The following is a 26,250-nucleotide window of genomic DNA, read 5'->3' as shown; positions in this document are numbered from 1 at the left end:
AGATTAAGTTCCAGTTTTAGCCTTAAATGATCCCAAGAGGAAAAGGGAAGAAAAATGTGTGTGAATTTTAATTAAACATCATGAAGTTTAAGTAAGTAGAATTAAGCATCATAATGCAATACTTCACTCTATTTCAAGTACAGTAGATTATATTTTACATCTTAACAAAAATTTGCTCTTAAAAATAAAGTATAAATGTTTTGACCATAAAGCCTTGGTCATTTTCTGGCCAAGGTCTTTTAAAACTGTGTTGACCTCATGGCTAATTATATTCTACATTTCTTCTTTCCTCAGAAACACTAAGGTCCTTTCTATTTAGAGACCCCCACACTATACACTCTCTTTGAGCTGGTTAATTTACTAACACACAACCTTTAACTGTTTTCCTTTTTAAAATAGGCAGCGTGAAAACAATTGAAAATGAATTAGTATAAACTCCAACTAGGAATCATAACATTGCTGTCTTGGTATAATTAGAAAATATTACTTCTGAATTTCTTCTCTGTGTGTACATCTGGTTGTGTTTTTTTTTTTTTTTTAAGTTTTCTGTTTCTACTAAGAATTATTACTGTTACGGTTCTCTGAAAAGTTATTCCATATTTGATACTTTTCAAAATAGATACGATTACATGGAACAAAGTCTACTGCTTTTGACTGAAATTTGTAGCAAGAAAAATCAAGGTCCATATAAGCTGCAACATTTCAAACTTGACATATTAGTTCGAAAGTCACATCTCTTTTTTTCCTGTGTTCATGGTATGATGTATTTCAGAAGTAAAACTGTTATCCTTCTTGGATTAATGGAAAACAGTGAAATTTAACTATTTCAACATAACTCACCCATGGTAGATTTCCTTGCACAATGCCTGTGATGGACAATTATCTACCCATCTTTTGAATATTTCTAGAGAAAAAGGCTCACTGACTTCAACACTAGGCCTTCTATTAGTGAAAAAACAAGTGTTAAGAGAGGGCTTCATTATGTGGAACCAAAATCTGCCTTCCTGGCACCATTTCATATCAAGGGCCCTAGTTTTATGCTTAGAAATATATCTAACTTCTTTTCTCTGTGATAGCCCTCCAATACTGAATATATCTATTATTCTTCCCATATTTTCCAGAGTTTTCCTTTTCCACAATTACATAATTCCTTCATCACAATTGCTAAATCTTTGAGAATTATGACTGTCTCCTATACAGCCTCTAATTGGCTAGAGTATCCCAGGTGTTTTCCAATAAGCCCTTAGAACACTGATATATCCACCTCCTGTATCCGCCGAGCAGCACTGAGCAACAGAAATGCAACCCAAACCCAGCATATGTAAGCTTATTTTCAGTAGCTATGTTCATAGAAAATAAAGAGTAACTGGTTAAATCAATTACTAATATATTTTATTTAACCCAGTATATCCCAAATATTATTTAAACATATCATGAATATGATACATAATTAATATTATGTTTTTCTGTTTTTTATTAAGTCTTCAAAATCTGGGAAGTACAATTTTTACCTCAATTTGGACTAATCACATTTCAAGTCCTCAATAGACACATGTGGCTGGTGACTACAGTATTGGCACAAGGTTCTAGGTAGTTTAATTTTATTAACCATCCTAAAAATTTATCGGTGTTTTTAAAGTTAATGCGACAGCCTGAATTTATACTGAGCTGTGGCCAATAACGTTACTTAAGTTAGTGTATCCATTACTATCCTTCACGCGACATTTTGGGAGCCAGATTTTTATAAAATGCATGCTTAAATTCACTCTAAACACTGTTAAGTTTAATCATTTGAACTCCAGTCAGCATTGCCACCCCTAGGTTATCTGTAATCTTGATTATATAAATTATCTGTAAATCAACCCTCTATTCTACCTTGCTCATTCAAAACTATGATAAGTATACTTTTATCTATTTATTTTAAACTCATTAAAGTGTATAGAACAAGAAACAGACATGAAAATATTAATAATACATAATAATATAGGTTTCTGATCGATCCATGGAGGCTCTCACATGTAATATCAATTAATCACAGTTCTCTGGATATGGCTAGTCAGCCAGCTTCAAAGCCATCTAACCTCACTAGACCTAACTAGTATTCAGAACCCTATCGTGATTTCCTGAGGCATTTTCCAAGTCTTCATGCAATTTACTTCCTTTGTTTCAGGGTCTGTGTCAAGGGAAAGAGCCATCAGTCATTCTCATCTCTTGAATTTCATGGCCTCATGTGCTTCCTTCCCACCTGTAATCACAGCTGTGCCTGTGTGACAAACATTAGAGTGATAGTGATGGTTTATGTGTTTCAAGGCTACAGTGTTGCAGACTCTGCCTGGCTCCCTTGGATTACCCAGACTGGGGGAAGCCTTAAGCCCTCTCATGACGACATGGAAGTAGCCCTGTGGACAGCTACATATGGAAAAAACTGAGGTTCTCAGTCAACAACTGGTATCAACTTGCCAGCCATGTGAATGAGCCACTTTGAAAGTATAGCTCCCAGCTCAGCCAGGCCTTCAGATGACGGCAGCCCCCACATCTGGCATCAATCACATAAGCCTTCGAGTGGGAAATGTACAGCCAAGCCCTTCTAGAAACCCTGATCTGCAGAATCTATGATCACAATAAATTACTGCTTTATGACATGAAGTTCGGCAGATGTGCGTCATTATTAGGTGACCAGAATAAGACCTTTTTACTTAGTATCATAGTATTTTCCTAATATACTACTGTTCAAAGTATGTTTTTTTGTTCCAGACCATACACAGATCCATGAGGAAAAAAAACAAAACAAAACAGTGATGTGTCTCAAGTAAAGTCAGGGTGCAATAACTATGTTGTCTTCCATTTGATAAATTATAATACACTAACTTATTCAAATCTCTCTAAAGCCTTATAATAGAGAAAACTGCTTAACTCACATTCAACCTAATATTTGCCAAATATATAGGGACTCACTTTACTTTTTCTCCATGCTAAGCCTATTTCTACTTTGTGGCCTCCCCATGTGCAAGGGGATTCTTTGCCAGTCAACACACCATAAGGAAATAGGTTGCTTTATTGTCTTAGGTACTTATCTCATGATAGTAAAAATTAAAAACAGGCACATGCAGGAACCCACTGAACTAAAGAAGAGTCCATAATCTTAATACAATTATATATAGGTACCTATTCTAAAAACATGTTTCAAATTTACCTGTATGTTGTAAATGTATGCAAAGCTAAAGAAGAAGGTTGGAACCTGCATCTTGCAGTTTAAAATGAGAACATGATATTATTTCTATAGAAATAAACTACCTGTGAATAGATACAAATGATGACTCCATTATGTTTTACAATTAAGGACTGTCTTGTGTAGTAACAATTTTAAAATATGTCTCACTAAATAACTCCTATGAGGAGAACCTTACTTTTACTCCATCGCTTGCTAATTCTACTCATCTATTAATCCTACTGTAATTTTACCAGAGTAATGAAGGCAATTATTTGATATTGAAGGTGTTTATTTTTTTAAAATAGGTTTGCTTTCTCAATGACTTGAGCTTAGATATTTGCACTTAGAGAGTGAATATGAATCACAGAGCTTTCAGTGTAAGAAGGAATCAGAAACTGCTAACATATCACAGATTCTCCTATCCATAAATAATTTTGTTGTTTATGTTTGTTCATTTACCTTAGAAAAAGTATTCGTGTCCTATAAAATAGCATCATAAACCAAAAGGAACCTTAAATTCTTTCTCTTTACTGGGGAAGCATACATTTACTTTGCTTTCTAGTGGGCTTTTTACCAATATGCATCAAGAACACTAATTAATGTAGAAAATATATAATCCCATAATTTCAGTCTCATTAATTTAACTGAGAATAAACAAAGACAGATATTTATTAGTGTTCGTTGCAGGACAGATTTTTGTAATAGTGAGAGTACTAATCTGTCAACTATCTATAAATATTAAAGACATTGAGTTCAATAAATTATGATATCACCACATGAAAAGATTGTAAAGTCATTAAAATAATGTTTTTGAGAAATATTTAAGACAAGGAACAATGTTCATAGTGGAATGTTCATGACAGTAAACTGTGTTATACTATTTTTATAATTTTGTCAATAAGTGGAAAAAATATTACATACTAATGACAATAAATAAGAATTAGATGAGATAAACCAGTACATTAACAGTGGTTTTCTCTAAAAAACGGAGGTGGATAGAGGCATTATTTTTATCTTCTTTTTTTGTGTGTGTATTTTCAGATTCTCTATAATACAGTTATATTATTTCAAAATAAAAAGATGCTATTTAAAAGTATGTTGTTGTATATCCAGAAAACCCCATTGTCTCAGCCCCAAATCTCCTTAAGCTGATAAGCAAATTCAGCAAAGTCTCAGGATACAAAATCAATGTGCAAAAATCACAAGCATTCTTATACACCAACAACAGACAAACAGAGAGCCAAATCATGAGTGAACTCCCATTCACAATTGCTTCAAAGAGAATAAAATACCTAGGAATCCAACTTACAAGGGATGTGAAGGACCTCTTCAAGGAGAACTACAAATCGCTGCTCAAGGAAATAAAAGAGGATACAAACAAATGGAAGAACATTCCATGCTCATGGGTAGGAAGAATCAATATCGTGAAAATGGACATACTGCCCAAGGTAATTTACAGATTCAATGCCATCCCCATCAAGCTACCAATGCCTTTCTTCGCAGAACTGGAAAAAACTACTTTAAAGTTCATATGGAACCAAAAAAGAGCCCGCATCGCCAAGTCAATCCTAAGCCAAAAGAACAAAGCTGGAGGCATCACACCACCTGACTTCAAACTATACTACAAGGCTACAGTAACCAAAACAGCATGGTACTGGTACCAAAACAGAGATATAGATCAATGGAACAGAACAGAGCCCTCAGAAATAACGCCACATATCTGCAACTATCTGATCTTTGACAAACCTGAGAAAAACAAGCAATGGGGAAAGGATTCCCTATTTAATAAATGGTGCTGTGAAAACTGGCTAGCCATATGTAGAAAGCTGAAACTGGATCCCTTCCTTACACCTTATACAAAAATCAATTCAAGATGGATTAAAGACTTAAACGTTAGACCTAAAACCATAAAAACCCTAGAAGAAAACCTAGGCAATACCATTCAGGACATAGGCATGGGCAAGGACTTCATGTCTAAAACACCAAAAGCAATGGCAACAAAAGCCAAAATTGACAAATGGGATCTAATTAAACTCAAGAGCTTCTGCACAGCAAAAGAAACTACCATCAGAGTGAACAGGCAACCTACAAAATGGGAGAAAATTTTCGCAACCTACTCATCTGACAAAGGGCTAATATCCAGAATCTACAATGAACTCAAACAAATTTACAAGAAAAAAACAAACAACCCCATCAAAAAGTGGGCGAAGGACATGAACAGACACTTCTCAAAAGAAGACATTTATGCAGTCAAAAAACACATGAAAAAATGCTTATCATCACTGGCCATCAGAGAAATGCAAATCAAAACCACAATGAGATACCATCTCACACCAGTTAGAATGGCAATCATTAAAAAGTCAGGAAACAACAGGTGCTGGAGAGGATGTGGAGAAATAGGAACACTTTTACACTGTTGGTGGGACTGTAAACTAGTTCAACCATTGTGGAAGTCAGTGTGGCGATTCCTCAGGGATCTAGAACTAGAAATACCATTTGACCCAGCCATCCCATTACTGGGTATATACCCAAAGGACTATAAATCATGCTGCTATAAAGACACATGCACACGTATGTTTATTGCGGCATTATTCACAATAGCAAAGACTTGGAACCAACCCAAATGTCCAACAATGATAGACTGGATTAAGAAAATGTGGCACATATACACCATGGAATACTATGCAGCCATAAAAAATGATGAGTTCATGTCCTTTGTAGGGACATGGATGAAACTGGAAATCATCATTCTCAGTAAACTCTCGCAAGAACAAAAAACCAAACACCGCATATTCTCACTCATAGGTGGGAATTGAACAATGAGATCACATGGACACAGGAAGGGGAACATCACACTCTGGGGACTGTTGTGGGGTGCTGGGAGTGGGGAGGGATAGCATTGGGAGATATACCTAATGCTAGATGACGAGTTAGTGGGTGCAGCACACCAGCATGGCACATGTATACGTATGTAACTAACCTGCACAATGTGCACATGTACCCTAAAACTTGAAGTATAATAATAAAAAATAAATAAATAAATAAATAAATAAAAGTATGTTGTTTAATTAGTGATAAATTGATAAATACATTAGTAACTTTCACCAAAAAATGTTGTAAATACTGGCTTCCAAAAATATTTCTTGTGTTTACTTCTTTCCTTCCTTTTTGTCCACCTCCTAGGGACTTTTCAATTTTTGCCTTAACCCAAAAGAAATATTCCAAAATTGATACTAACTTATTTTTAATGCCTTAATATCTCTGTGTAGTAAGGAGAAGGTTACATAGGAAGGCAGTTCAGCAGCAGCAACTACAAACGAGGAAAGGTGAGTATTCTATGGGCACTAGAAGGCAGGAGGATTTCAGGATGAACTCAGAGTCCCACATGTTTGAACACAGTAACTTTCCCAGACTGTGCTTTCTTTGAGTTTGTATTTTTTGAAATATTAGTGAACCCCGAATGTATGAATCTTAACAGCCTAGATAATTCTATAACCAGATTATGTACTCCCCTAGAATTCTTAAATATGTATCTGTAATTGTAAAGCACTGAAGTATTAAGGTCCAGACTTTAATTAGATAATTCACTAGAGAAGAGTTACTTCTTAAAGCAGTAGTGCATGCAGGATGCATTTTACAGGATTACTTCTTAGTTAAAATAGATACTTACCAGAAAAATAATTCTGTACCCAGAGCTATAAAATAGTAGAGACCTAAACTGAAATGAATGCATCTAACTGTAGAAAATAACAATGCTGATCTTTTGCAGAGCATCGAATTTAGAGGACAGATACTACTAACATAGCAGATGTAGCCCAGGTACAGTTGATTTGTTCCCTCTATTAGACATGATTTAAAGGATTCATTCAACTGTTACTCTTGCATTCAGAAAAAGCTAAGGCTTATGCAGATTTATGTCCCATTATGTATAGAGGACAGTTCTAATTCTGCTGAAACAAGAGCAAATTTAATCAAAGTTTCTGATAACAAACATAAGACGTATTAAGAAAGTGGTTGACAGTGTAAAATAGTTAACTAGTCTACTTGACATGGTGTATTTTAAATCCAAACAAGACAACTATAAAACTATAAATTTGTTTAAAAAGGTTAAAAAAATTGATTTCTCCTTACTTCATGTTTGTCCTTAAAAAAATGCGGTAAAGGACTCTTGACTTTTTAAGGATGGCTTAAAAACACAATTGTTAAATAATTCCAATGGACCAATAATTCCAAATATATATGGATAATATATAAAATTACATAGATTTATTGGTTAAATTAAAACTATTTATATACATGACTCAGAATGCTGAAAAAATAATTTAGTCTGATATGCTGAATATCAAAATACTAGATGACAAATATTAACTACAAATATTCTGATCATCAAGGTTTTAACATATCATGATTTGCCATATTTTGGAATGCTTTCATCTTCTTTAAAAGTATGTTTTTAATTTTATGGCATTAAAAGGCATTCCAGAATGATTATTTCATTGACTATTTTGAGAAACAGTTGTAAAGATGCAAATACAAAAATAAAATGTCTAACCACTACGTCTGGAGAAGTATATTAAGTACTGAGTATTGAAAATCATATATTGTTTGATATTGTAATATGTTTATTAAATACATATTGTAATATGTTTCACTTGCCTTCCAATTAATTAATCAGGAATTAGTTGATATGATTTCAAATAAATAGGAAAATACACAGTTAATCTGTAAAGATAAATAAGAACTTTCTGAAAATGACAAAGTAATCGAAAAGCTAGGGACTTTGGAGCTAAGAAAAAAAATTCACTCCCAGCTCTGCAACTGTGAACTGGGGCCCTTGAGGAAGTTAGTTAATATCTCTAAGTCTGTCTCCTCTGTAAAATATGATATAAACAGCCAAGAAGCGGGACTTTGGGAGGTTTACATTGATAAACACACTTCCATGGCAGATGCACTATCTAAGCACCCAAAAAATGTCTGTGCCCTCTTAAATAATATTTTTTTGAAATAGGTGTCAAAGAAGAAGCAGAGTAATGGATGGGAAATAGAGAGTGATCAGACAAATAATCTATACAATAATGCATTGCTCATCTACATCTGTATTACAATCTAATCAACAGTAGAGTGGATCAATTGTGATATGTGCAATGGAATGGGATATCATAGTGGGAATGTACAATCTGTTATACAATACTTGAAAACTACGGATATATTTTATGAACTAATTATTGAGTAAAATAAGAGATACACAAAACAGTACATAGTGTATGAATTTACCTAAAGTGCAAAAACAGGCAGAATTAATCTTTACAAATGCAGACAGTGTTCTCCTTTGTGGCTCGTAGTAACAGAATGGAGAACAGCAATGTTTTGCTGCTTTATCTGGGTGATGGCACCATAGAGGTGTTTGGTTTATAGAAGTTCAAGCTGTCTTCATAGTATATGCAAGCTCCTATAGGTATGTTATATTTCAATACAAATTTTAATATGGATAATTTGAATTTAAACACATATTTTCTTCCAAATTCCATGCACACCCCACTATGCCACCTATAATGAAAACAGATCAAACATTAACCTTGAAGGGTAAATTTGTTACTAGAGCAACATCCAAGGCCAGAAATCAACAGTAGGACGTTAAATCCAGGAAGAAATAATTGTGAAAAACTAAAGAAAAACAGGATAGATCATCATTCTTAAATGATATTTTCTATTAATCTTTGTCCTGCATATGGGGAGATTCTGGCTGCTTAGCTCTCTTCTTGGGTAGAGCTCTTGCAGTTTAAGGAATCAGGTCCCTAAACACTGGTTCTCAGTCTTGAATGCATCAGAATCACTTACGCTTGTCAAACCACAGATTGCTGGGCCCACTCCTAGAGTTTCTGTCTCAATGAGACAAGAGAATTTGGATTTTTAATAACTTCCCAGGCTATGCTGATGCTGCTATGCTGAGCATGTACATTGAGACCCACTGTTTCAGGAAAAAAAAAAAAAAAACTTTCAATCTTGAATCACATTAGGTAAGTTAGTCTCTGTATTTTCGCCAATAAAGGAAGAATAACACCAACTACTGTTGTGTGTCAAGAATAAAAGATATAAGGATTAAGTGTGTACAAGTAAAGACTTTGGTACAAAATACATGCAGTTTAAATAATTAGCTGTTTTTATTTTTATTTCTAATATTTCCCTTTTCTGAAATCTGGAAAGTCTTCAATGGGTGGAAGAGATCAGTTCACTTAAATTCAATGGTCTTCAACCCTAGCTGCACATTGTCTCCTGGGGAGTTTGTAAAACTCCAAAGCTGGGGCTATACCTCAGGCCAATTAAATCAGAGTTTCTGCAGGAGAGGGCCTCAGCATAAATAATTTGTAAAACTCTCCAGATGATTCTAATGCCATAGCCAAGAGTGAGAATGACTGCTTGCCTTATTTATTTATTTATCTATTTATTTATTTATTTAATTTTTTTTTTGAGACACAGTCTTGCCCTGTCACTCAGGCTGGAGTGCAGTAGTCAATCTCAGCTCACTAAAATCTCTGCCTCCTGGGTTCAAGTGATTCTCCTCCTCAGCCTCCCAAGTAGCTGGGACTACAGGTGTGTGCCACCACACCCAGCTAAATTTTTTGTATTTTTTGTGGAGATGGCATTTCACCATGTTGGCCAGGCTGGTCTCAAACTCCTGCTTTTCTATTCATTTTTAGCTGTCTGCTCTTCAAAGCCCAGCATATGATTCTTCTCTAACATGATTACCCTGAGTAAAAGTTTTCCTTATTCTTTGAGACTACCACATGTATGATACATAACATGATGTTATATGCTGTGGATATAAATGTTTGTGTCATATCACCTCTTCCTGGTTATAAATTTCTTGAAGGAGATAAGTCAATTTATGTGAGCATACCCACAAATACACCCTATAATATACAGCCCAGCAATTGCACCTGGGACATAATTAATAAATAAAATGAATAAATAAGTGAAATGATATAAAATGGTGAAATAAAGTTTCTAAAATTTATTTAAATGCTAGCATTCTTTCACCTCCAGTTATTTTGTCATAAAGTATCTTTATTGTTCCTTGATAAGAAAAAAAAGACCATAAGAATATGAAGACTGGTCCATAACTATGTTTATATTGTTAATTATATTTTTAAAAGTTTGTGCCCTATTTTGTCCAAATACTCAAAGTTAACCTAGTTTTATGTTCCTTATTCCACATTTTAAAAACATAAACCTAAATTGCACAAAGTTACTATTTAAAAATAAGATGAAAAAGCAATTTCAGTTTCTGTGTTTAAGAATGGTTATTGTGATGCTATCAGGGATGATCTGGCATAACCTAATACAGTTTTACTTTTCATAGACAGTTAACCAGCTTCCCTGAAAACAAATAGTAAAAATTGTTCTTCTAGATAGAAATCAACTGACTTGGACAAGAATACAAAAGTTGTCAAACTAATTTCACTAGTTTATTTAATAATTGATCATTTTTTACTACTTTTAACTATTTTCATTCACTAATCTTTAAAGCTGTATCAGATTTGCATAAAACTATAAATGTGGAAATGCATACTTAAATCTTTTTACCTCTTTCCAGTAACTTGTTCGGGGTAAAATATTTCAATGATCTCGCATAATCCATACACTTAATAAAATAAATTGAAACTGAATTTAAAAAAAAAAAACAAAAACTTTTGCCACCAGGCATGTTGGCTCACACTTGCAAGGCTGAAGCGGGTGGATCCCCTGAGGTCAGGAGTTCAAGACCATCCTGACCAACATGGCGAAACTTTATCTCTACTAAAAACACAAAATTAGCTGGGCGTGTTGGTGCATGCCTGTAATCCCAGCTACTCAGGAGGCTGAGGCAAGAGAATCGCTTGAACCTGGGAGGTGGAGGTTGCAGTGAGCAGAGATCGTGCATTGTACTACAGCCTGGGCAACAAGAGTGAAACTCTCGGCCTCCCTCCCACCAAAAAAAAAAAAAAAAAAAAAAAAAAAAAAAAAGTTTGCCTTATTTTAGGACTTTTTTAAAAATTACAGCTTTTTCAAGTTAAAATCTTTTATTTTGACATAATTATTTTTACATGCCGTTATAATAAATAATACTGAGAGATCACAGGTGTTCTTCACCCAGTTTTCCCCACTGATATTATGTTATAAAACTATAAGAAATCCTGGTCAAGTAAACAACCAGGTCAAGAAAACAACAAGGACATTGACATTTATATAATTAAGATACAGAGCATTTCTATCTCCACAAAGATCCCTCTTGTTGTCCCATAAAATAAAAAAAGCTGCTCTCATTTCCCTCCTTTTCTCCTGGAAACTACTAATCTCTTCTTCATTTCTTTAATTTTGTCATTTTGAGAATGTTATATAGATGAAATCATACAAACAATCATATTTGGGACTGTTTTTTTTTTTCACTTGGCATAATTCCGAAGATGTATCCATGTTTCTGTCTATATTGAAAGCTTGTTCCTTTGTGTTGCTGAATATTTATTACATGGGATGAATGGACCACAGTTTATCTAGCCATTCATCCTTTGAAGAACATCTGGGCTGTCTCGGTTTTTGGCTATCATAAATAAGGCTGCTGCAAATATTTGCATACAGGTTTTTGTGTGAATAGTTTTATGTATCTGGGATAAATGACTTGAAGGAATTGTCCAGTGAAATTTAATTGCTGGGTCGGATGGTAGTATATGCTTAGTTTTTTTTTTAATGTTTAAATAAATGTTGGTTTATTTATGTGGTATAATTAGATTTCTTTTTTTGGTTTTTATTTATTTATTTATTTATTTATTTATTTATTTTTATTATACTTTAAGTTCTAGGGTACATGTGCACAATGTGCAGGTTTGTTACATGTGTATGTATGTGCCATGTTGGTGTGCTGCACCCATTAACTCGTCATTTGCATTAGGTATATCTCCTAATGCTATCCCTCCCCACTCCCCCACCCCACAACATTTTCTTAATCCAGTCTATCATTGTTGGACTGTAAACTAGTTCAACCATTGTGGAAGACAGTGTGGCAATTCCTCAGGGATCCAGAACTAGAAATACCATTTGACCCAGCCATCCCATTACGGGGTATATACCCAAAGGAATACAAATAATGCTGCTATAAAGACACATGCACACATATGTTTATTGTGGCATAACTCACAATAGCAAAGACTTGGAACCAACCCAAATATATGCTTAGTTTTTAAAAAAAACTATCAAAATATCTTCCAAAGTAGCTGTACCATTAAACATTCCAACTGCAATGTATGAATGATCCAGTTTCTCTGCATGCTTGCCATCATTGGGTGTGGTCACTTAAAAAAATTTAACCATTCTGATAGATTCGTAGTGACATTCTATTGTAGTTTCAATTTGCATTTACCTATTGGCTAGTAATGTTCAAATATTTTCATGTACTTATTGCCATCTGTAAATCTTCAGTGAAATGTCTCTTCATGTCTGGGCCCATTTTCTGATTGTATAGTTGTGTTTTTGTTATAGTTGTTGTTTTTAACTGTTCATTTTTAAGAATTCTTTATATATGAATGTTGGTCCTTTGTCACACATGGGAATTTCAAATATTTTCTTCTAGACTGTAACTTGTATTTTTAGCCTGAAAACAGGGTCTATCATGGAACAATAGTTTATCCTCCTTTGGACTGTGCTTTTGGTATACAGTTTAAGAAATTTTTCCCTGGCCTTACATCCCAAACATTTTTTTCTAAAAGTTTTATAGATTTACACTTTACATTTAAAAGCATGAGCCATTCTGAGTTTGTATAAGGTGTGTGCCTTAAGCCAATATGATGTTTTTGTTTTTTGTGGGCTTTCTGTTTTTATTTTTTGCCTATGGATATCTGATTGTTCTGGCACTAGTTGTTGAAAAGACTGTCCTCCATTAAATTGCTTGTGCAACTTTGCCAACAATCTATTAGGCATAGTTGTGAGGGTCTATTTCTGGGTTCTCTCTTCTCTTTCATTGATCTATGTGTTTGTCCTACTGCCAGTTCCAGTCTTCATTACAATAGCTCCTGAAACCTGATTTTTTAAAAGTTCATGATCAGTTTAATATAGCAGACTTTTCAAGCTTAGATTCTTTAGATAATGTTATGTTAGAAACTTTTTAGCATAATATTTTAGTCTATAAATGTCAAGTATTTTTCTTACTATAACATATGACTTACAAAATCCTAATGAATAAAGATAACTCAAAGCAAAAGATAAGACAACAGGCCAACATCTATACTAGGAAAAGAGGCCTTTGACTAAAATCCCTCTGTCTTTTACAGCATAAATTACTTAAGTCAAAAAATATAACCTTAAAAATATAGCACATGTATATTCCAAAAGACTAAAGCCATCAAATAGCAGTTCTTTCGAACTGTGAAATTCCATGTGTTCAAAAGGCTTTCAAAGCATTATATGAGGCTTCCTGCCTTAAGTCCATAAATTTTTATTGTTCATCTTAAAGCTCGTAAACTTCCTTGAATGATTTCCAATCATTTATTCTTTACAGATACTAATCTGCTGAATTGGCTTTCCAACATTTACTTTGCTTTTTAATCGTGCAAATGATACCTAAGTACAAAACACTCAACAACCATACATATCGCTCTAATTGTGCTTTAGGGCTCACATGGAATAAGGAAACACTAATTTCAATTAGAACATTTTATTTGTTCAGAATTAATTGCTTGGCTTGCCCCATTTGCAAAATTTTCTACAACCCCAAGCTGACAAACAAATACCAGTAAAGAATCCCTTGACCATAATCTGAGTCAATGTTTTCAGCAGTTGCCTTCCCAATAAACACATCTGAAGCTCTAGGCACAGCCACTAGAAAAGTCTCTAATCTGTACACACATGAAACACTCAAGTATATGGTAAGGCTTATCTTGAAACTTTCACAAGCCCGCATTTGTTGGATTTGCTAAACTCTGCCACATTCTCCTCTGCCAAGAGATGGACTTGGATCAGCACAGGCACTTGGCAAATTGTCCCAATTATTTGCTGTACAGATATGGAAGATGTTTGGACATTATCTTCAAACATCTTTTGTGCAAAGTAGTCATTACTGTCCTCCGGTAGTTACTAGACATGCCAGATTTTGCTTAGGTGAGTTACAGCTGAGTAAAATTATGCATTGTCACCCCAATGCATCACAAAAAAAAGTATTCTCAAAGAAGATCACTCCTTTACCTGTTTGACATCATATGCCAGAAGGACATATTTTAAATCTGGTGAAACTGAATGTCTTGATGCTTTGAAGGTTACCTAGAAAAAGAAAAAAAAAAAACCACTTATATTTAAAAACTTATTAACATGAATTTGGATGTATAAAGGTAAAAAAAAGTCAATTTTCATAGCACTATAAAATGGCATTCTCATTTCTTTTATATTGTATACATATTTGCATGTATGTATGTATGATTATTCAGATAACTATAAAAAGCTTAAAGAGGACATATTAGACATTTCAGTAAGAACAGGTTTGCTAATATATCTTTCTATATGTTATCTCTTAAAGAATATGTTAATATTTTTATTATTTAAAAAATTCAAAGGCCTATTGAAATTCCTGAGTAACCAAAATGCTTTTATAATTTGCATGCTAGATTAATCAAAAGGAAAAGAAGTATTGACATTCTGTTTGTCATAATTTTCTGTCTCTGTGTTTTTGTATTCTTACTGGTTGAATGTTTATATTTAAAGAAGATACTAACATTAAAGACAGACTCTCTTTAAAGGCAATCCCCAGGGTGAAACAGATTAAAACACAAATACGGAACATTGCATTTGATGTCAAACAAAAACTACTACACTGTACTTGACTAATTTTGAGCCTATAATCTAATAATTGAACAACTTTGAGGACAGAAGGAATTTAAACTACACAATGAAACACATACATTCAAGGTAGAAAAAAGATTTCACTTGAAATACAGATGCTTGTCTAATTCATATCTAAAGAGAGGGCAAGCACATTGAGTTGATGTGAGAAAAAACTCCAAAATAGAAACAAAAAAACACAAAATAAATTGTATAAAATTTTAAGCATAATAGATACTTTGCATGGTATTTGCAGAGAAATACGTGCATAAACAATTGTGCACACCTTATAGTTTCCATAAGACTGCTCTCTATAAAGTCCAGAAAAGTGTAAAGTCAGAGTTTGTTTTGTTTTTGTTTGTTTGTTTGTTTTACATAGGGACCCCAAAACACAATGGATAGGATAAGAAATTCAGACTAATCAATATTTGGCAAGTTTGGGTGGTATAATAAAATATATATTTGATCTTTTCTCTGGTTCTTGGCACAGAGCTCCAAAAACCCTTGAAATTTCCTGAATGATAGAAATGTCTTTTGTTATTCATAGCAAACTTCTTTGCACTTTATTCGATTTCATGCTAATGCGACTGCAACATCAGAGGACTCTTTGTGAGGGGAGGCGTTAGCTTATAGTTTCAGGATTAAGCTGATCATCAGATCACATCAATCATGCGATTACAAGTTTAGAAATTTCAGCCCCACTCTAAGATCTGGTAGGAGAGAAAACCTGGAGATCAGAGTTCAGCAGCCGGCCAGTGATTCAATAAATCATGCCTAAGTGATGAAACCTTGCTTAGAAACTCTGAGTGATAAGGGTTGAGGGAACCATCTGGTTGGTAAACATATGGATGCATTGGGAGCGTGATGTACCCCAGCCCAAAGAGAAAGAGCCTCCTGTGCTGGGGACCCCTTCAGACATCACCCCACATATCTCTTCATCTTGCTGTTCATTTGTACCCTCTACAATAAACTGCTACTCATAAGAATAGCTCTCGTCTGAGCTCTTTGAGTCATTCTAAGAAATTCTCCAGCCTGAAAAGGGGTAATGAGAACCCTCACATTTGTAGCCAGGTTGGACATAATTCAGTACCATTGGAACCAGGGACTGGCAGCTGGCATCTGAGGTGAGGACAGACCAGGGGAATTGAGCTCCTTAACTGTGGGTGTACGCTAATTCCTGGTAATTAGTCTCCATATTGAATTGAATTGTAGAGCACTCAATTGGTATCAGAGAATCATTTTTGGAATGACATAGCTTATTAATTCCTGAGCCAGATATGCAAGAGAATGGAATGGTCAGCGAGACATATTGCCATATGGCAATGCTAAGGTATGGGGGTTTACACCTATGGTGAACAATCTACATATAAGGCATTTTAGAAGAAGATAACAACATTCACTGGCAACAATTCATGTCAAGAATTTTGTTTTTTAGTTTTTAAAAGATCCATTTAAATAACCATGAAAATAACAACATTAGCAGCTACCACTGATCAGTCATCTATCATGTGGTCTGCAAGTTGTTAGGAACTTTGCAGTTATCAATGATTTTAAACAGTCTTCAGGGCAATACTATGATACAACCTAGTTCTCTCTCTCATTACTTTATTGTATATTGAAATTTGATAGAAATTAACCTATGGGGAATTTGGGGTGACAATGGACACACAAAGTATCCAACATTATAGTATCAGGAGGTGTATCGTTTTTAAGGAAATGTTCTAGGGGACAGTATCAAATGGTATGCTGTTATGTAAAGACTGATAGGGCAATGTCATCATTCTTGTCCTACAGGGATTAGAAAATTCCAACGTTGCAGTTGTTACACCTTTCTCAAGGTCAGAGAGAAGCATACGTAACAAGACAGTCCAGGGGGGCCTCTTTTCATAGCCTTACATTATCTCACTAGCAGGAGGGTTTTTTTTTTTTTTTTTTTTGAGAGCTTCTCTGACTAAAGTCTGAATTAATTTAAAGGAAATCTCACCTCCCTCATCCTCATCCACCCTCATGTGATGTTCCTCACACAAATTAACTTCACGCTTTCACAGGTGCGTCTGTGCCTCCGGTAACAACGTTTTAGTATCTTTTACAGTTCCTACAATTACCCAGTCTGGCACTTTATTAATTATCCCTCTACTGCCTCAAGCTTATGCAGCACATAAACTGGGAAATTTTCCAAATATCTTTTCAGGGGCCCAAGCTGCTGAATCTTCTCGAAATTAAAGAGTCGTGGGCAGGTCACTGATGCTGCAGAGAAACTTACTGATGATACACGAATAAGAAACATATCTCGGCAGCTTAGTCAACACGCCAGAAGATGTTGGAAATCTTAGGTCAATCCCTCTTAGTGTATGCCTTTAATGTTATTATTTATTGCATTTGGGGTATTCTTTCTTTCAGCCACAGGAGACATCTTGGTCAACACTGATTCTAATCGTAGACATTAAATAGTTCTGGTTTAATTTCAACTTAATATGACTTCAAATTGTGGTTTGGGGAAGTTGATTATTGCCAATAATGCTATTACAGTACTTTCATATTTAACAACTTAATTACTATTTAAATGAAAGGATGCAAAAGTAATTTCCACATGTGTTCATTGCCATTACTCAGCAATGATGCCTGCCTGTCCAGTTTTTGACATCCAAAATAGTACAAAGGGCATAAAAATGCATGAATCCTGCCATCTATGTACATTCTGTTGAAGGCAAGCAAGATATGATAAACAGAGTAAAGCAAATATGCAGGTGATTAACTAGATGAATTAAGCAAGAAAGACAAGGTATTTGATCAAGTAGAGAAACAAATGTATGTTTTCAGGCAGCTTGGGAACATTTTGTGGTACCTCTTTTGTATGTATCATTCCATTCAAGCGAATCTTATGTGTTGAACATTCACTGTACAACAAGCCCCCAGGGAGACATTGAAGGTGCTACAAAGTTGGGAAACCAAACCCACTAGGATGTTTTCCTTTCCATATTGTTCAGGATAAGACGAGTGTCATGAATCTCGTTAGTCACTGGTAGAGCAAGGGTCCAAAACATGGTTGCTTTAAACCACTGGGTAAGCAGGGTAAGACTGAAGCTATCTGTGTAAGAATCACAGAGAGGTGGAGTAGTCAGACCGCCTATTTAAAAGAGCACAGTAGCTCCTCAGCTCCAGATACAATGTCCTATAGAAAAATACACACAGTGTTGCTAGTTTTCCATTTTTTTCAAAAAAAGTTAGAAAGCAAAATTTAACTTATAATTTCATAATTTTAAAATTCTGATTCAATCCTAAATATACTAGGGGGCCAGATTCTGTCTGGAGCCTACAAGCTTGCCAGTTTTGAATTACAACCTACAATATGAGAATAAACTTCAAAAAATGCACAAGTAGCTTAAAAACAATTCTTGGGAAGATGAGGGATGATTCCATAGATTACTGCTACTATGTATGAAGTATGCATTATTGTCAACATGAATATGCCAGTGCTTATTACTGTTTTCATAAGTGGTAAAACTGAAAGCCAAGAAAGAAGCAAAATCAGGTTTGAATTTAGAACTATTACCTTGGCAACTGGGTGAAAAACTAGTTAGATCTGGTGACATCTTGAGTTCATGAGAGACGGTAAGAGGCTCGTGACAATCCAAGAAAGCAATGTTACAAAGTTAAGGAAGAAGCAGAGGCAAAGAGTGAAAGGGACATGTACAGGAGAGGTGGTGAATAAAATACAAAAAAAAATAAGGATTAGATTTGAAGATGGAGAAAGAAGAAAGTATACAGAATAACTCCAGGTTTTCAAGTTTTTATCATTGGATGAATGTTACTTTTGTAACATTCTCACTGGAGAAAATAAAGAAAAACAGGCATATTTTGAGGAAAGTTTTAGACATTCGAATTTTATATACATTATTGTTATCGCTCCTGAAGGATAGCCAATAGGAAATGTGCAGGATTTGTGGATAAAAAGCCTGGAGTTTAAGAGAGATGCCAGAAAGCCTCATCTTTAATCATTTATACAGAGTAATAGATGAAAGTTTATGTTCCGTGTAAATCCATCCCCTCTAAAGAAAAGGAACAAGTTCCCCAAATGACATGCTCTACCGGGTGGGCCAGTAATCATGCAGTTATGAACATGGTGTACCATTGCTTGTATTCTTTAAATGTGCATGTTTTCTTTTTCTTGCACCTTTGTTCAACTTTCTCTACTTGCTATACCACCTTCACCTTTCCCTTTTCCTTACTCAAATTGTGTTTCTCTGAAGGATCATCCTAATTCTTCTCCTTTAAGCCTTCCCTGTCCTTCTTAGCTCAAGTGATTCATGTGACCTCACATGTATTTAATTACACGTGCAGTTCATCTAACCATTGATCACTGTTTCGTGATTGCACTTCTAGGTTGTTTGGAACTGCAATTTACATCTTTTATTGCCACGGTAATGTCCCTATTAAGAGGCCCCATTACAATGATTCACTTTTGTCAGAAACACTATAACTAGATGTAGAAAATGAGATAATGATGGTATTCCAAGATGTCAGATATTAAAAATCATAGCAAGAAATCATTAAACACAAACTTAAATGTCAGAAGTGCCAGAAAACATAAAATATTCATTTGTATGACTTGAGACTGAGAAAAGACTGAGTGAAGGCAGAATGAGAGATGCAGTTACAATCAACACAAGTTGGTATAAAGGACTTGGTTGCCTTAACATTGAGAAACGGCAGAACCTTAGGAACTGTGTAGTAGGGATGTGTATTGTTCTAGACCTTGGAATAAGCTGGTAATAAAAATATCTAAAGACATCTCTATTTACAAAATTTAAAAAAAAATCATGCTCCGGGAGCTTTGGCTGAATAATTCTGAAAGTGTAGATGGGTACATTTTTAACAGATAGTGAATGATGGAGACAAAAATGTAAGTCTTCTTGGATCCTATGATGTTTTCCCTGCTCCCTCAACCTCCAGCCCATCAAACTCCCTAAATATTCACACACATATCCTTTATGTTTTGTTGTGTTTTGTTTTTCGATGGAGTCTTGCAGTCACCCGGGCTGGAGTGCAATGGCGCTATCTTGGCTCACTGCAACCTGTGCCTCCCAGGTTCATGCAGTTCTCCTGCCTCAGCCTCCCGAGTAGCTGGGACTACAGGTGCCCGCCACCACGCCCGGCTAATTTTTTGTATTTTTAGTAGAGACGAGGTTTCACTATGTTGGCCAGACTGGTCTCAAACTCCTGACCTCATGATCCACCTGCCTTGGCCTCCCAAAGTGCTGGGATTGCAGGTGTGAGCCACGACGCCCGGCCATCCTTTATATTTAATTTATTTAGGGTATAACTTCCCTCACTACTCAATCTCATTATTAGTTTTTTGATACCTGACAAAAATATTTAGAAAAGCCATCTATCATTTTGGAAAGATGTTAATTTTGAAACATGTAATTAAGTATATATTATGAAAATGCTTCTTTCATAGTGCAGTCCATAAATGACCAAATTCCCTGGTTTGAACATGAGGAAGGATTTTAGAAAGCCAGTGGACCATAAGTGGAGGAGAAGAGGGAAAAAGATTACGATCTAGTTGAAAAGAAGAAAAGGGAAATCAAGAGAAGCTGGGAAAGGAGGCAGCAGTCCCTAGAATGATGCAAAAGACACACTCTCTTTCACTGTCTGGCTTTAAGAACAGAGAAGAAGCAAATAGCTTTTATAATTTAGCTGTAAACAAAGGCTTGATTGTTCTCTGTAGCTATAGCTGGCTATATATGCAGAAAATTTTAAAATCAATTTTTTTACTGTGTATTTTTTCATGTTCTCTTTTCTTAGCTGACTAATTAATTATGATCGTGCTTAAATTATATCTCTTTCCTGACATCTGCAATATCTATATTTTGTAAACATAATAGATGCTCTCTCTATATATATATTTTCTTGTTACCATGCATTTTGATATTGGAGTATTTAATAAAACAACCCAATGCAGAAAATGCCATGATACAACTATGTAATTTTTATGAGTATTGAATCAATACCTACTGATCCATATAGACTGACGCACATATATTTTTATTGCTCAATAAATGTAAACAGCCAAAATAATATTCTATTCATTTACGTCATAGGCCATACACTAAAACATTTAAAAAGCAATTTTTATTTTTCGCAGAAAGTGGAAATTAATGATCACTGAAATCTATTAATAACTTAAAAAAGTAGGGCAGAAAAGGTGAATTTGAGAGTCATGCCAATATTTCTCCACCCAACACTTTAATAAATTGGAAAAGCTATGGGCTGATGAAAGAAGAAAAGAAATATTGTAACTTCCATATTTATGCAAATTATTTATGTGAAGTTCAGTTTGTGCTGGTCTAATGATTCTTCAAATTGTCTTAGTGCTTTATAATCATCCTATATCAAGTATATATATATTTTTAAATGGTGCTGTTACCTTCAAGCACAGCTGCATTAAAGAATACAGCATATAAAAGCTATGGAAGTCCTAAAAAATTTGACATTAGAATTTCAGTATGAGTTTTCCTCACCATGGCCTTATACAATGTGTGTAACGTAATACTTATAAGATGAGTAGACCGGAGCTGCCCAGTAGAAAGTTACTTAATTTCATTCTTGTTCTGATAGCCCATCAGGCACATTTTACAGAGTATAATTTCATAAACAAAAACAATATAATTATTATTTTAAAACATGCATATTTTAAGTATTTCAATTAGTAATATGATTTTATTTCTAGTGTAAGAAAAATAATGGTTACCAAAAGCTTTGCAATTCCCATATGTATAAAAAGAAGGGAAACTATAATGTCCAATATTAAGTAAAAAAACTTTTTTTACCATGGCTGAGTTTTCTTTTTATGAAATAGAAACAGAAAAATAATAGTGCTTCACAGACTAAATCTTCTTGACAGCTGATGGTTCAAAGGCTCATTTTAGGTTTATATAACATCATTAATTTAGCATTATAATTAATAATTCCCAAAAATAGGAGAAAACATAGGTTAGCAAATAAAAAAGATATTTAATTGTGCCAGATTTGATATATTCATATATATTCCTCAATGATACCATATTTGATATTGCTACAGTTTCGATGTTTGACTCCTTCAAACCTCATATTGAAATTTGATCCCCAGTGTTGGAGGTGGGGCCCTAATGATAGGTGTTTAGGTCATGGGACAGGCTTCCTCATGAATGGCTTGGTGCCGTTTTTATCATACTGAGTTCTTACTATTAGTTCTCATGAGAGCTGGTTGTTAAAAAGAGCCTGGCACCTCCTCTCTCTTTTTCTTGCTTCCTTTCTCACCATGTTATCTCTGCACATGCAGGCTGCCCTTTACCTTCCACTATGAATAAAGCAACTTGAAGCCCTCACCAGAAGCAGATGCCAGGGCCATGCTTTTCGCACAGTCTACAGAATCACGAGCCAAATAAACATCTTTTATGTAAATTACCCAGCCTCAGATATTCCTTTACAGCAATACAAAATGAACTAGTAGATAAGACAGATATCTATTTAGCAGAAAAGACAAATATGAATTAATAGATAAGACAGATATCTACTCTATCCTTATCATTTTCTCTCTTGAATTGGATTAGTCGCAGCTTTTGTCTCTTCACGTATTGTCAATCACGATAGATTTAGCAATTAAAAATTTAATTCCCAATTAAATTTAAATATAAGATAAACAATAAATATATGGTAATATATGTAAAGAATGGCATATCATATAACCAAGAGAATGACATAAATAGAATATCTGGTAGTTATAAAATAACTGGACTACAGGTTAAATGCAAATATGCATGAATCAGTAACAAAATGCTGAGTGATAAAGGGAAGTATAAGATGATCATGGACTACCTGATGCCTCTTTCAAAAGTTCAAGACCAACTAAGATTAAATTATACATCATATAGGCAAACACATATATATGTATCAAAGCAAACTGAGTTAGACATTAACCAGAAACCCAAGGATATAACAATAATTTACATAGTGAATTAATTTAAAAGTTGGGTTTTCATTTACTAAACTTGCACTTTAATTCTCCAAGGTTGAAAGCCATGCATTCTACAGGTCATTTTATCAGAAATATCCATTAATAGCTCCTAAGCACAGTTGAGGAGACCAGTGGTTGTTTGCAACTATGACTGAATAAACCTCCCTGTTCCTGTTTCCTGAAATACACACGCAATTGCTTCCTTATGGTGTATACCTAGGAAGGAATTTTTAGATTACAGGGCATGTGAATGTTATACTTCACACAATAATGACAAAATTTTACCCAAAGTAAAAACACAAATGACATTCCTGCTATCAAGGAGTAAGAGGCTCTATTATTCCACAGTCTTCCCAATACATGGTAACATCAGGGTTAATCTTTGCCAATAGGATATGTGAAAAATACTATCTTCTTGTTGATAAATATTCCTGTTTGTGAATTATGTTAAGCAGCTTTTAAATTTATCAACAATATTTTCTGATAAAAAGTCCATTTATATTTTTTTGTTCATTTTCAATTGATTTGGAAGAGTTTTTACATATTAATTACATTAACATTTTCTAAGTTAACTAAGAGTTTTCATTATGTCTTCATAATTTACAACTTAGCATATTGGTATGCTAAAATATCTCCATCCTCTAATTTTAACATGAAATTATAACAGATACAGGATGCAAGCAACAAAAAATATAAGGATCTGACCATTAAGAAGATTCTGAATGTGCAATTCACTTGGAAAAAAAACAAACAAACAAAGAATAACAAGGCTCAGGTTTTCAGCTTAGAATATCAATATTTCTTGAATATATTAACCGATGTAACATTATACCTCCTGTTCGGGACTCCTAATAATAGATTGATTTGCTGTTTCCTGTTCATTTGTCAGTATCCTTTTGATAAGCAGAGATATCATAAATGACCCTTCCATGCCAAAGCAAATAACAAAAATAAAGGAAAAGAATAATTTTAGTTTTACATCCCTGGTGGCACTTTCTGCTTAGTTGGGGAAAGAAAGAAGGCCTATAAAATCAAGTCCAATTTAGTGACAATGACAATAAGAAACAATCAAGAGCTGCCTCCAGAATCAATGTCTTGAGCAAAATCTCAAGCTCTGAAGTAAGAACCGGGTTCTATTTTATTGTCTCCCAAGAACATCTGCAAACACTGCTGATCTCAACTGTGCTTAGGAGCTGAGGCAGACATTTACTAGTTGAGTTGTCATGCACTAAACTTGCATTTTTATGGCCCAAATCCAAAAGCCTTTTCTTGTATTGTCCACTTTCTCAGAAATGTTCACTAATAGCTTCAATTTTTTTCTGAAGTGTGTAGAATGCTAAGATAAATCAGTTTTATGCATGTTTTTCAATGTCCAAATAGAGGCTGAATTAATCCTAAGGCTGGAAGAAGGTGTCCAGTGTGTGTTTATTTTTGCATTATTCATTTTATTTCATTTTAAAAACTGAAGGAAAATTTAAGGGTAATATTTCCAACTCTTATAGGGTAGATGATTCCTCCAATTTTATTAAACAGGTGTTTATAACTGAATGAGTTAATTATAGACATTTACTCACAACTGTTCCCGTCGTTCTCTCTTCCTTTACATTCATTCATTTCTTCTTTCAGGCCAGTTTCAACAGATAAAGGTTTATTAAGATATGTGAAACACAGAACATCCTTTCAGTGGACTTTACAGATATTAATGAATGAATAATTCCAGTTAGATTAAGACTAAGTACAAATATTTTTTTAAAATGTTGCTGCCATGACTGCCATTTGCAAAGTCCCAATATGAAAGACTTATGCACAGGAATTCAAACACCAGAAAACAACAATGGCCAATGCACATATAAAAAGATGATTCTCAACCTCTCTCATAATTAAATAATTGTAAATCAACATAAGGATTAAATTCTATCTTTTATCAGCCAAATCGAAAATAACTAAAAGGTTGAACAATACCCAACAACAGGAAGAGTGGACTAACAGACAGTATCATATACTGTTGGTGGGTTTGATTAATGAAATTTGATATTATCTAATAAATTGCAATATAAACTTTCTTTGACTCACCAATACACTGGAATATATTTAGCCTACATATATATTTGAAATATGCCTGCTTTGCTGTTTGTTTATGTTTGTTTTGGAGCAGTAATGTAATAGAAAAATATTTAAACCACTAGTAATACATCATACAAGAACACTTTATGGTGCTATTACACTATTTTTTTGTTTTAAAAAAGTTCATATAAAAAGCTCTTCAAGATACATTAAGTGGATAAAAAGTATAGACCATATGTACTGTTGAAATTAATATAATGTAGATGTATACACTTACATACACACACATATAAATGTATATATTATAGAATATTATATTGTTTATGTATAGATCCATGAAGATATATACAAACATATTTCTGTAGAAGATTTTTGACAGGTACAAATATTTACATGGCTTCATTCAAAAATGGGTACTGAGTTATGAAGGGGGAATTTTTTATGATATATACATCTGCAACAGTTCTATCTAACAGAAATTTCTGTGATGATGAAAATGTTTTATCTCTATGCTGTCCAATGCAGTAGCTGTTGGTTTCATTTAGCTATTGAAAACTTGTAATGTGGATAGTGTGACTGAAGATGGAATTTTAAATTTTACATGATTTTAATCAATTAAAAATTAAGTAGCCACATGTATCTAATGAAATTCATATCAGATAGTGTAAATATTTATATTTTACAATATATGTTTTCATTATCTTGTTTTAAAAAATGTCACTGGAAAACCCTGAGAGTAATATTTAGATTATTAGACCATGTTTTATTAAAATTATAATTTAAAGTTACTATTTTAAGAGACACATATAAATAATGTATAGAGTGAGACATATCCAATATTTAAAAAGAAGGAAAACCATAAAGACTATAGAGAAGAAAAGGAGAAATATGTAGAAACAAGTTTTAAAAAATAATGACTCTAACCTTCTCGATTTGATAAAACATAATATATATACTTAAGAAGTTCAAAAAATTCCAAGTTTCTACTCAAAAAATTCTGCTCAAAAAGATCCTCACATAGATAGATCATAGTCAAGTTGACAAAACTTAGACAAAGAGAAATTAATGAAAACAGCACTAAAAACATAACATCACATACAAGGAACCCTCAATTATAATAACAGCTGACTTCTCA

At 34.0% G+C, this 26,250-nt stretch overlaps 1 protein-coding gene across 5 annotated transcripts in view; it reads right to left on the bottom strand.

Annotated features, from left to right (window-relative positions):
- Positions 1-26,250, bottom strand: part of DPP10 (dipeptidyl peptidase like 10) — a 1,405,070-nt gene that overhangs the window by 298,932 nt on the left and 1,079,888 nt on the right. For all 5 annotated transcript variants that reach the window (XM_063790352.1, XM_515752.7, XM_003309203.5 and 2 more), the window contains one exon: positions 14,423-14,497. In XM_063790352.1, coding sequence (XP_063646422.1) covers positions 14,423-14,497 — 75 coding nt within the window. The remainder of the gene's footprint in view (positions 1-14,422; positions 14,498-26,250) is intronic.

The sequence above is a fragment of the Pan troglodytes genome, chromosome 13 (genome assembly GCF_028858775.2).
Source record: "Pan troglodytes isolate AG18354 chromosome 13, NHGRI_mPanTro3-v2.0_pri, whole genome shotgun sequence".
NCBI lineage: Eukaryota > Metazoa > Chordata > Mammalia > Primates > Hominidae > Pan > Pan troglodytes.
This window is presented reverse-complemented; position numbering and strand designations above follow the sequence as displayed.